The sequence below is a fragment of the Alnus glutinosa genome, chromosome 2 (genome assembly GCF_958979055.1).
Source record: "Alnus glutinosa chromosome 2, dhAlnGlut1.1, whole genome shotgun sequence".
In the NCBI taxonomy this organism is placed as follows: Eukaryota; Viridiplantae; Streptophyta; class Magnoliopsida; order Fagales; family Betulaceae; genus Alnus; species Alnus glutinosa.
Genome location: NC_084887.1, coordinates 38,226,469 through 38,239,216, shown reverse-complemented (window position 1 = coordinate 38,239,216; position 12,748 = coordinate 38,226,469). Strand labels below are relative to the sequence as shown.

General features: G+C 40.5%; 1 protein-coding gene across 4 annotated transcripts; it reads right to left on the bottom strand.

The window, feature by feature from the left end:
• Positions 1-9,457: 9,457 nt before the first annotated feature.
• LOC133860017 (F-box/kelch-repeat protein At3g27150) lies at positions 9,458-12,017 on the bottom strand. 4 transcript variants are annotated; one of them, XM_062295641.1, is made up of 2 exons: positions 11,736-12,017; positions 9,458-11,008 (listed from the first exon to the last, which is right to left on the bottom strand). In XM_062295641.1, exon 2 carries the CDS (start codon positions 10,935-10,937, stop codon positions 9,723-9,725), a length of 1,215 nt encoding a protein of 404 aa, XP_062151625.1. In that variant the 5' UTR covers positions 10,938-11,008; positions 11,736-12,017; the 3' UTR covers positions 9,458-9,722. The 4 variants fall into 4 exon arrangements, with proteins under 4 accessions (XP_062151625.1, XP_062151626.1, XP_062151624.1 ...); XM_062295642.1 differs by having other exon boundaries at positions 9,458-10,948; XM_062295640.1 differs by having other exon boundaries at positions 9,458-10,969; positions 11,736-12,016.
• Positions 12,018-12,748: the final 731 nt, after the last annotated feature.

Below are 12,748 nucleotides of genomic sequence, written 5' to 3'. Positions count from 1 at the left end.
CCCACTTTATAGGTAATGGTCCACGTTTACAACTTCCACACTTCTCTTCCCCTACTGCCACTACAACTTCCACACTTCTCTTCCCCTACTGCCACGTTACTCCTCCTGAAACTTCTCCCCCATCCTCTCTTTCTTTCAGACAATCTTCCCCTATCTCAGGAACGCTTCCCTGCGCATAACACGGCCCTTCCCCTCAAAAGACCTTGCCCGCAAGGTCCGGAAATTTTCTGCACAAATCCTCCAAGTCCTCCCAAGTAGCCTCTTCTTCCGATGCTCCCTGCCATTTAAGTAACACTTCCACTGCAGCTCGGTTCCGTTTCCTTTTCAATCTTCGTTGGAGGACACACTCGGGTGTTGGAGCTAGGGTTCCGTTGTCAGTGACCTCCGGCAGTTGGGGATTTGGGTGGATCCGTTCTCCCAAAGTTTTCTTCAGGCTAGAGACATGGAAAATGGGAAAGATTTTTGACTCTGTTGGAAGATCCAGCTTGTACGCCACTTTTCCGACTCGGTAAATTATCTGAAACGGCCCATAGTACCTTGGAGAGAGCTTGAGGTTCCGGCGGGTGGACACCGACATTTGGCGGTACGGCCTGAGCCTCAGGTAAACCCAATCGCCAACTTCGAATGTTCGGTCAGTGCGTTTTTGATCTGCAAAAAATTTCATCTTGGATTGTGCATCCCGCAGGTTCTCCTTAATGAGAGCTAAGATGTAGTCACGGCTCTTTAGTTCTTCATCAACTGTGTGGACACGAGTGGCTCCGGACTCATATGGTAGCAATCGAGGAGGTGGCTGGCCGTACACCACTTCGAAGGGGCTAAGTTTGGTGGAGGTGTGGGTAGACGTGTTGTACGCCCATTCTGCCAAGGCCAACCATTTTGCCCAGTCCTTTGGTCGGTCCCCCGAAAAACTGCGAAGGTAACCCTCTAGCCCTTTGTTCATGATTTCGGTTTGTCCATCGGTTTGAGGATGGTAGGCCGAGCTCATGAGGAGCTCGGTACCGCTTAACTTGAATATTTCCTGCCAGAAATTGCTAGTAAAGATAGGGTCACGATCACTTACAATGGTATTTGGCATTCCATGCAGCTTGAAGATGTTATCCATGAACACCCTCGCCACTGTGCTTGCTGTGTAGGGATGTGTAAGAGCGACAAAGTGAGCATATTTGCTCAAACGGTCCACCACCACCATGATAACGTTCCTTCCCAGTGAACTCGGCAGTCCCTCTACAAAATCCATACTGATCTCAGTCCAAATGCGGTCTGGAATTGGTAGGGGTTGTAGGAGACCCGCAGGATGTAGTGTTTCTGATTTATTTCTCTGACAGACATCACATTCTCTGACGTAGGCCCTGACAGCGGCCCTTAATCCAGGCCAGTAGAATTCTCTCTTAATTCTAGATAAAGTTTTATGTACCCCCATGCGTCCTGCTAATGGAGTACTGTGAAATTGGTGCAGCATCTGCTGCTGGACTGGCTCCATGGACCCCAAATGGATTCTGCCCTTGTAAAAAAGGATATCATGCTGGAGATGATATTTCCCAGTATCTAACTCTCCCTGTTGATATTGCTGTAGCAGCTCTTGGATTGTGGGATCCTCTGGATAAGCTTTCTTTAACTCTTCTACCCATGTTGGATTGCTTGTACTGATTGCATGATTGTGTGCTGTGTGACTGTGTGTCTCATCTTCTTGCATGACTGCCTGTTGATTAGTGGAATGAATTCTGGATAGTGCATCTGCTGCTTTATTCTCCTTGCCCTGTTTATATTCCACTTCAAAATCAAACCCTAACAATTTAGAAACCCACCTTTGCTGAGTCGGAGTACCCATTCTCTGCTGGAGAAGGTGCTTCAAAGCTTGCTGGTCTGTTTTGACTTTAAATTTATGCCCCAAGAGGTAGTGCCTCCACTTCTGTACTGCTGAGACCAAGGCCAGCAGCTCCTTTTCATACGTTGATAATAACAGGTTCCTCCCCTTTAACCCGTGGCTGTAGTAGGCTAAAGACCTTCCTTCCTGCATTAGAACAGCCCCCAAACCCTCTCCAGATGCATCACATTCTTTTAGGAATGGTTTTGAGAAATCAGGTAGCCTCAGAACAGGAGGGGTTGTCATGGCCTCCTTCAACTTGTTGAAGGCCGAATTGGCCCCTTCATTCCACTGGAAGGATTCTTTTCTTAGCAGGCTAGTGAGAGGGGCAGCAATCCCTCCATACCCCTGTACAAATTTCCTATAGTATCCTGTTAGGCCGAGAAACCCCCTCAAAGCCTTTGTGGTTTTAGGAATTGGCCAATTAGTCATGGCAGTGATTTTTGCAGGATCAGCTTTTACCCCTTCCTCCGAGATTAGGTGTCCTAGGTACTCCACTTCTTGTTTACCAAAGGCACATTTGGATAGCTTAGCAAATAGCTGGTTGGTTCTTAGAATTTCCATAGCCCACTTTAAATGTTTCAGGTGGTCTGTGAAGCTTTTGCTGTAAATGAGAATATCATCAAAGAACACTAGTACAAACTTTCTTAAATAGGGCTTAAAAAGGTCATTCATGAGACTTTGGAAGGTAGATGGGGCGTTGGTGAGGCCAAAAGGCATTACAAGGAATTCGTAGTGGCCTTCATGTGTTCTAAAAGCAGTCTTAGGTATATCATGGGGGTCCATCCTGATTTGATGGTATCCCGACCTTAGATCTAATTTAGAGAAAATCACGGCCCCATGCAGCTCATCTAATAATTCATCAATATTGGGAATGGGATACTTATCTTTTACCGTTGCTTTGTTGAGTGCTCGGTAGTCTACACACATTCGCCAGCTGCCATCTGCTTTTCTAACCAACAGGACCGGAGAAGAGTATGGACTCTGGCTAGGCCGGATCACCCCTGAATTCAGCATATCCCTCACCTGCCTTTCTATTTCCTCCTTTTGGTAGTAAGGGTACCGGTAGGGTCTTACACACGTGGGCTGAGTTCCCTCTAGGAGATTAATCTTGTGATCATGGCTCCTGGCTGGCGGCATCCCTGTGGACTCCTCAAAAACACCTTTGAATAATTGTAGGAGTTGCTGAATGGCTGGATGAAAATTGGTGGTTGTTTTGGAATTCTCTGCCCTCACCAGCTGTACCCAGATTCCTTTACAGGGGGTGCCACAGTTTTTGAAAACAGATTTGGCCTCCTCTAAGGTAGATTCAGCTTGCCTCATTCCCTGTAGTTGCACTTCCTGCCCTTTGTGCTGGAATTTCATGGTAAGGTCCACAAAATCCCATAGAATAGGTCCTAGGAGTCTCAACCAATCCACTCCCAATACCAAGCTACAACCTCCTAGTGTAAGCAAATAGAGTTTAGGGCTAAAGGAATGACCCTGTATAGATACCTGGACTGCTGCACAGTAACCTTGGCAAGGAACCGAATCTCCATTGGCTACTTTAACTGACAGCTTCCTCCCTTCATGGGCTGGCAGTTTGGCCTTCTTTGCTACATCTGGATCTAAAAAAACTATGAGTACTCCCTGTGTCAATGAGAATCACCACTGCTAGATTGTTGATATAGCCAATCAACCTCATAGTTTTAGGTGCCGGGGCTCCCACAATTGCATGGAGGGAAATTTCCAGCAACTCCCCTTCCTCTTCAGGTGCTTCCAACGTTTCTCCTTCCACTATTTGCCCTTCCTGCTCTGCTGGTACAGCCCCTTCTTCAATCTCCAACCCTTCTAGCAAGTAGACTTTGGGCCTACTACACTTGTGACCTATGTGGTACTTGTCGTCACAGTAATAACATAGCCCTTTTTCCCGGCGTTCCTGCATTTGATTTGGAGAAATCCGTCTAATGGGTAGGTTGGGACGTTTTGTCATGGTGTTTGGGTATGGTGTGGGTCGGTTGGGGTAAGGTAAATTGAAGCCGGGGCTTCGGCCTAGTGTGGGGAAAATTGGATTGGGTGGCTTGGAGAAGGTGAGAGGGACAGGCGGTTTAGGATAGGATGGTTTACTGCTGAGGGATTGGGTGGGACCCCAAGGGGGTGCTCTCGTACTTCTATTTCTTCTCCAAACTTCCTCTTCTTGCAGCCTAGCCAATCCAAATGCTGCAGGCAGGTTTGGGGGTTTGAGCATAGTCACCATGATCCTGACTTCCTCTTTCAGCCCACTAATGAAAGAACTGACTTTAAACGCTTCTGTCATGCCAGGTATCTTGTTAGACAAGATTTCGAACTGGTATTGATAATCTTCCACCGTTGATGATTGTAAGAGCTTAGTGAAGGCTCCTACAGGATCATCATAAGTTGATGGAGCAAATCTGGTCTTGAGAGCCACTACAAACTCCTCCCAATTGGCTACTGGAGCTGACTCCATTAACCAATTATACCACTGTAAAGCTCTCCCCTCCATGTGAAATGCCGATATGGGAACCTTTTGGTTTTCTGCAATCTGTCCATAAGAAAAGAATTGTTGAGCTTTAAGAACCCAGTCGCTTGGATCAGCCCCATCGAACTTTGGGAACTCCAACTGAACCGCTTTGGCCTGAATTCCTCCTCCCTCCGTAACAACTGTGGACTCCACGTCAATGGGGTCTTTGCTGCCACTCGTTCCTCCTAAGACAAGTTCTTTTTCATTGTTGGGCTGCACATGATCTTTGTCTTTGTTGGGTTCACTGTCTTTGTTGGTCGGCACAGGATCTTTGTCTTTGTCCCGTGCGTGTAGTTGCTTGAGGATCTTCTCAAGGGTGGCTTGAGTGCTGGTCTGGAACTCGTCGGCACGTTTGAGAGATGCGGACGTATTGTCTTGAAATGCAGTGGTGCGGGTTTTGAACTCCAAGTGGTCGTCCCTGAGTTTAGCTAAACTCTCCGCTAGCTGCGAAACTCTGGTACCCTCGGCCATGGTCGCAAGAACGGTGCTCTGATACCACTTGTTATGGACAGAACTGTTTAAGGCTGAATAGAGTAACTCTCCTTTCCAAACTCTCTCCCTTCTCACACTAAACTCACGGTTTAAGCTGAGAACTTGTTCTCTAACACACGGTTCAAGAGACACAAGATGTTGGATGAAATTCTGGATATCTCATTAAGCTGCCAAAGACTCCTTTAAATCCTAATTACAGAAATGCTACTAATTACAGAAATGCTAAAACATAACTGCTGGCCACTAACCGGCCAGTTACCCACGACTATATTAACCCCATACATAAAGCAACTAACCCCACTAATACACTACTTCTAACCTCTATTAATTACTGCTCCACGTGTCCCACTTTATAGGTAATGGTCCACGTTTACAACTTCCACACTTCTCTTCCCCTACTGCCACTACAACTTCCACACTTCTCTTCCCTTACTGCCACGTTACTCCTCCTGAAACTTCTCCCCCATCCTCTCTTTCTTTCAGACAATCTTCCCCTATCTCAGGAACGCTTCCCTGCGCATAACACGATCACCATTAGAACAGGATGGATCTATAAAGTTACATTACAACAATAGATTCACCAACCTAATCTTCTTAACCACAAAAAGCTACCAACTAATTAGAGAAGTCTGAAAATGGGTGAGATAGTACGTTGAAGATGAGATCTTTGTTGTCGGAGACAAGAGCCAAGCCTCCTCTGTAATGGAGGGTCCAGGTCAGCACCAGAGCGGCAACCATCACGCCAATCACTCTTATTATGAGGAAGATCGGGAACCGCACCACAGAAACCGCCATTTCTCTGACATTAGAGATCAAATGAGCGTGAGATCGCAGCGATTGGATTCCAAGCTATTAGAAGAGCAATTACGTGTGGACTAGGGTTTTTGTGTGCTTTTCTTCAGATCGGAGTGAGAATCAGAACTTTCAAACTGCAAGTCAACAAAATAAACACTAATTATTCATCAAAAATTCAGTTTTTAGTTCAGTTAAAATTTTATAAATCTAATTATGTATATATTATTATATTATGTAAATTTTAAATAAAGTGATATTATGTTTAAATGATGGAAAATGTTAGATTTACAATACCAATACAACAACTGTACAACAATCCCTTACATGAGGGTGGGTCTTACATACTGGAGCCCACCCTCATATGAGGGGTTGTTGTACAATTGTTGTATTGGTGTTGTACAATAATGTTTATTGCATAATTTTTGTACAACTCTAATAACTTTTTTTAAGATTAACTATTGGATATGGAAAATGATAAATTTACAATAACACCACAACAATTGCACAACACCCTCTTATATGGGGTGGACTCCACACACACTGGGCCCCACGCCCATGTGAGGGAGTGTTGTGGAATTGTTGTGGTGTTGTTGTGTAGGTATCAAGGCCCATTGGATATTTAAGACCCACATGTAGGAAAACAGATCTATTGGTTGATCATAAATAATAATAATAATAATAATAATAATAAATAATTGTTAGAGTTGTACAAAAGTTGCCCAATAAACATAACTCGATCCAGTGCCATACATTAGTTGAGTAATTCTAAATGTACATTAAGTGTCCATTAAAAAATGAGGTGGCTTTTAAAATCACCATGGGGGATATGATTGATCAATTGGTGATTTTGATCAAATGATGATTTTAAAAGCTATCTCATTTTTTTATGGACACTTGATAAATACTTAATGTACATTTATAATTATCACCAATATTAACAGTAAAATCAATTTTTTTTCTTTTTGAACGAAAGATCTGAGTATTTCATTGATCAAAGATCACGAGCATAAAGCTCTTACATCACACGGCATAAAGCTTTGCAAAATCATAGCCACATGCTATGATATGGTCATAGATACAAACAAAATACTTACAATAAAATGTTATCTATGACTTCCAACTTCTGTTAATCCATGTACAAAAATAGTTAAAGAGTAGTTCTGCTCCGAGCATATTAGATTTAGACAATGGTAGCCAAATATCTTAAAAATTTATTTAAACCGGCCGTGAGAGATAACCCCTCACACCGAACTATCAAGGCAGTAAGAGATAATCTATCACACCTGACTAATATTCATCCCATAAATCGCTCATGATGGCAAATTTAAAGATAAAAAAAAAAAACTCTTATTCAAAGCAAAAACACAACCAGCAAATAGCAGCAACCAGGGAGGAGATGAACGACACATTATGGAGGTAGATGGATGGATGCACAATGAAGATGCCAAAATTGCTGATATAGTTGGAGAACACCTATAAGCAAAAGAAAAACCAAAATGGGAGGGAGAAGGTAAGAGTAGGGAGTAGAAAGGAAAAAGAAGAGGAGGAAAGAGCAGCCTTAGATCTGTTTTGTAACGACTCAGGAAAAATCACTAGTCAGATCTGCACTATCACCCTAAAAGAACTAGTTAATTTGGAGCTTTCTTAGAATTTCTTATAAAACCCAGTTTCACCTACTAACTAAGCAATGTGAGACTTAGCACTCATAAGTATCTTTATAGATCATTCACTCTATGTGAGTTATTCATCTATTTCCAATATGGGATTGGGGTGTTACAAACTCTCCTCCTTAAATTTCTAACGTTCGCGTCAAGGCTACGTCATGCGGTGCTCCAGTATCATATGATTTGGCGTTACTAGGTGGCTTTGATATCATTTGTAACTACCTAATGAAAAATGCTAGTCAAATCTGCGCTATCACCTCAAAAGGACTAGTCAATTTGAAGCTTTTCTAGAATCCCTTATAAAGTCCAGTTTCACCAAATAACTAAGCAATATGTGACTTAGTATCAATGAATATCTTTATAAACTACTCACTCTATGTGAATTATTCATCTCTTCTCAATATGAAACCGGAGTGTTACATGTTTTCTGAGGGGTGAAGTTTAGGGCCGGGTTCTCCCAGTAAAATCAATATTTTCAATTTCAATTAAATAAAGAAGATCCCATTGCGTTGAATTTGTGGAGCTTTGAACACGCTAATTTAAAAAATATTTTTAATAAAATGAATTTCTTTTCATAGACATTTTGTGCATATTCCAGCAATTATAAGATATAGGCCTCGTTTGAAATCCATTTTTCCCCTTCTTTTACCTTTTTTTTTTTTCACTTCTCCCAAAAAAACATTAATTTCAAAATATTCTTAATTTTTTTTTTTTTCACTTTTTATATCACATCAACACTTTTTTATTACTTTTTAAATAAAAAACTCACTACAATACAATTTTTTTTTTTTTCACTTTTCCATATAAATTATTTCAATTTTATATCACGTCAATCCTATTTTTTAATCATTAAAAAAAAATTCCAAAAAGAGTGGAAAGAGAAAAAGAGATTTCAAACGGGCGATAGTTGGTGCACTTATAGTTGAAACAACTCAAAAACGTGTTCTTAAAATTTGAAACAAAAAAAAAAAATCGCTTTAGAAAAAAAATCGTCGAACTTAATTTCTATTTTTCACATGTTTTGTTATCAAATAAATCCTATTTTAAATTCCCTTTGATCTTTTTTTTTATTTATTTAATTTTTTGAACTTTTTAGATTACTGACGCACGTCTAACTGTTTCGTACTGCATTTCATAGTTTTCATGGAAAGGAAGCTAGACAGCTAGTTAGCAGATATATATATATATATATATATACTGCTGGCTTGGTTCGGCTCGTTTTGCTCAGACTGGCTGAGGTCTTACCCAGCCCTCGATGGAACTGATGCAGCAAATTTTGGTGTTATGGTTAACGAAGTTAAAATTGACTAAAGTTACTGTCGTTAATTGATTTTATCTAGACAAAAAAGGATTGTGCCATCATTCTAATTAAGCAAAGAATATGATTTTATTTGTTTTTCCTTAACAATGAGTTCAAACTTCTGTAATTGGACAGACTGGTGCTTAATCTTACTGTTACTATCAAAAGCAAATTTTTACAGTTTCCAGCTCATTGCTTCTGTTGGTTTGCAGCCTGAAACACAGTGGTGCTTCTTCTTCTTGAATGTGGGGGCTAAGGGAATTTTCCTTATATGGACGACCACGTCATATTGTAAAAAGTTAAGTCGCAGTAAAAATTATAATATTCAAAGCATTTTCATTCATCTTACGGGTAGTTAGATCTTTCCATTTTCTTTTTTCTTTTTTGTTACCCCTATAGGCCAGCTTCTCCTTTTGCTAGGGTGTTAGACTGTTGGTGATGTAGTACATTATTTCAAAGGATAACGACCCTCATTTAGCTTCAGAGTACATCACCTCATGCCTCTTAAATTTGTTTGTTTATTTGTTTCTTTACGATACTTTAGTGCCTTCACCACTAAGCCCACTATGCCAGGGTGACAGGTGGGCCTTGCACTTCTAGGTAGGTGGATCCCATACTTGCCTTTCCGTTTTTCTGTCCAAATTATGTATTCGGGTTGTAAACAAAAGATATGATACACAATGTATTTGTTGCATATCTCCATACAATTAAATTTAAAATTTATTATTAAATTTGTGAGATCTAACAAATTTAATGGTGAATTTGAAAATGAGATGTGAAAAAGATGTATATAAATATCATTAATAAATTAACATTGGAGATAGAAGCGAAAGATCAAATCAGCGAGCTTCATCAAATGACCCTTATGTCATCATCACAAAGTTTGGATGGGGCACGGAACGCTTAAAGTAATGCAAAAGGAAATTACAGCAAACTCAGTTAAGCTTGTGTTGTACTGACAAACACCCAAAAAAAGAAAAAGAAAAAGAAAAAGAAAAAGAAAAAAGAAAAAAGAAAAAAGAAACTCTGATTCAGACACTCATATCAAACAACTCTAGAGCCACTGCTTCAGATCGATTTGAGCTTTCAGGTTACCATGACAGAGCAGTTCCAAATAAAGTGGCTTAGCTGGTTAGTGCCACAGTCAAGAGCCCTCCACTCCAATTCATCAGCCTGTGGATCTGGGCAGCAAGTGTATACGGCCATGCCACGGCCTGCAAAAGCAACCGACGACGCACCAATGACAAGAAGCTCATCACCCAGAGACTTGAATGCTATGCCCCATCCTCTATTAAAATCAGCTCTTACTGGGACTGGTCCTAAAATCTTCCATGAATTGCTCCTCTTCAGGTAGACCTTCAGCTCGTTTGAGGAAGCTTCAAGTGAGTAGAGCTCATTGTTGGCAACTGCAACAAGAGGTGGAGATTGGGAAGTTGAGACGGGGGTATCTTTCAACATCTCTGGGATCAATTCCCATGTGTTTTTCTGCTCATCAAATGCTTCCCCACAAATTAAACCTTTCCCCTCCTCGTCCATCCCTCCAATCACATAGAACTTGTTATCCATGTAACAGCCAGAGCAAAGCTTCCTCCTCTGATGCATCCTTGGAAGAAGCTCCCATGATTTGCTCTCTGGATCATATTTCTCAGCAGAACTCAACACTCCCTCTTCACTCTCCATTCCCATGCCACCAGCTACAAAAGCAGAGGTGCCGCAGGTGGCTGATGCAAACAAACACCTTGAATTGTTCATAGAAGGACCCTTGAGCCATTTGTTCGATGCCAATTCATACCTCCAAACAACAACACCATCAAGTTCTTTTCCTGAAACAATCAGATGAGTCCCTGCACAAACCGACTCCTTATCCCCCCTTGAAAAGCACACGTCTGATGGTAAGATTGGAAGCTTCCTGCAACACCTGAATTGCCTGTCAAATGCCCACCAGCTAGTCTCCCCAATAGAGAGCATGAAAACAGACGGTTCTTTAAACCCAATTGCCCTCCTAATCTTATACACCTCACCACTCTTCACAAGAGAGAAAAACCTTCTGCTCACAAAAGAGAACTTCCAGTATTCTGATCTTGGAACCCTGGCCAAGATCAGAGCCTCTAACTCATCACTCAGCGAAGCAACGGAATAATCTGCATCCTGAGGTTCTCCACCTGAGGAACTATGAGAATTAATGCAAATGCGAGTACCAGAGTCCCTGGCAAGAAGCCGTTTCTTACTACCAACTTCACTGTCATTGCCACACATATCCTCTCTTTCTTCTTCACCCTCTATTTCTTTTCCTTTGGACATGGATCAGAACTCTATTAAACTGTTAAAATTCTCTGTAATTGAAAGAAATGAAAAAAAAAAATAAAAAAAATCTAAGGAATAGATAATCAGCAATATTCCTTTTACCAATATGCATAAATCATAAAATTTGGCTAAAAATACATCCAAAAAACAAATCTTATGTCATGGACTGATCAACAATCTATGCACCTTTTTACAAATTAACAGATATACATAGAAAATCAATTTCTCTCATGGATTCATCAAAGATACAAAGAAATAAGCACAAGACCCCAGAGAAAAAATTTCCTCCATTGTAATATTTTTGGTGTTTATGTCATGGGTTTGTCAGGATTTATGGAAAGGAGTGAAATATTTCAACATCAAACTTTGAAGAAAAAAAGAAACCCAGTTGAGAAAGTCAGATCAAAATACGTAACTTAAATGGGATGTCATAATTTATAATACGACTAAAACATAACAATCAAAAAAAAAAAAAAAAAGAAGAAGAAGAAGAAGAAGAAGAAGAACAAATTACTCAGATTAGAACCCATGTAAGATCAATCTGATTAACAGTCAGAAGATATATAAGCAAATGAACATGCACACCCTTGAAAGTTTGAGAGGAAAAAAAGAAAGAAAGATACAAACAAGCGTATATTCATACATGAAAAGCCAAAGACAGGCAGGCAAAACGGGCTCTCAGAAATGATCATGATATACAATACACCCACGTTCACACACGAACGTATATACTGTAGAGAGAGAGAGAGAGAGAGAGAGAGAGAGAGAGAGAGAGAGAGGGAGAGAGAGACGTACCAGGGAAGTCTAAGTCAAGTCAAAGGAAGTAGTAAAGGGGGGGACGACTATGAATGAGCAATGAAAGCAAAGAAGAAGAGAGGAACTGGGTCGTCCCGAGTTTCTAGGACTTGCACTTGTAACGAAGCGTAGTACAGCAAAGCTAAGGAGAAGTTGGGAGAGAAAAAAAAGTAGAGAGAAGGAGAAGCAGATATAGAAACAGTGAAAGATACGCCATTGAGGCGCAGAGAGAGATTTTTGGTGGGAGTGAAGTTAGTAGTGAACAAACAAGCTAGGAAAGAAAGAAAAGAAAGAGCTTGTATCAAGTTGGAAGAGCCACCTTGTCTGCTGTTTCTTTATTTTTTTGCTTAATTTAGTGTGCGCCTTGTCTTTGGGATTATAATATGTAGAAAAAACCAAAGCTTTTTTATTTAATTTACCATTAACATCACCACACCACCCGCAACAGCAGTGCCAGAGCCAGGTACCCAAAGAGTGAAACTCGAACAATATTAGTATTATTTTGATTACGGTCCCCCAAGTCTCTATAATTATATATATGTACAGATTCATATATTGTTATCTATACTATATAGACTATAGTCTTGTATGAGCTAAACAAGTTTAGATCTTAAATTCTTAATCCTCAGGATCTACCACGAGATGTTCTGGGAAAGTGCGACCACTATTGACTTCATCTGTGGCTAGCCGTGCGACCACCTAGCCACAGTATCTCATGTACGTTTCTTGTTTCTTTCTTTTCTCTATTCTTTTTTAATTTGAGAGAAAATAAAAAATAATATGAGTGTTTTTTTCTCAAAAATATCGTCTATTCTTTTAGAAATAACTATTCATCTCATTTTTTGGAAGAATAGGTATTATTCTTCGTAAGTAAATACTTATTATAGGGGTGAGCAAATTATCCGAATACCAACTACCGAAAACCTACCGACTGCCACCAAATTGCCTCCGATCACCTACCGCTTACCAAATATTTAAAAAATCGAAAATCGGAATAAATTTAATTTTTGAAA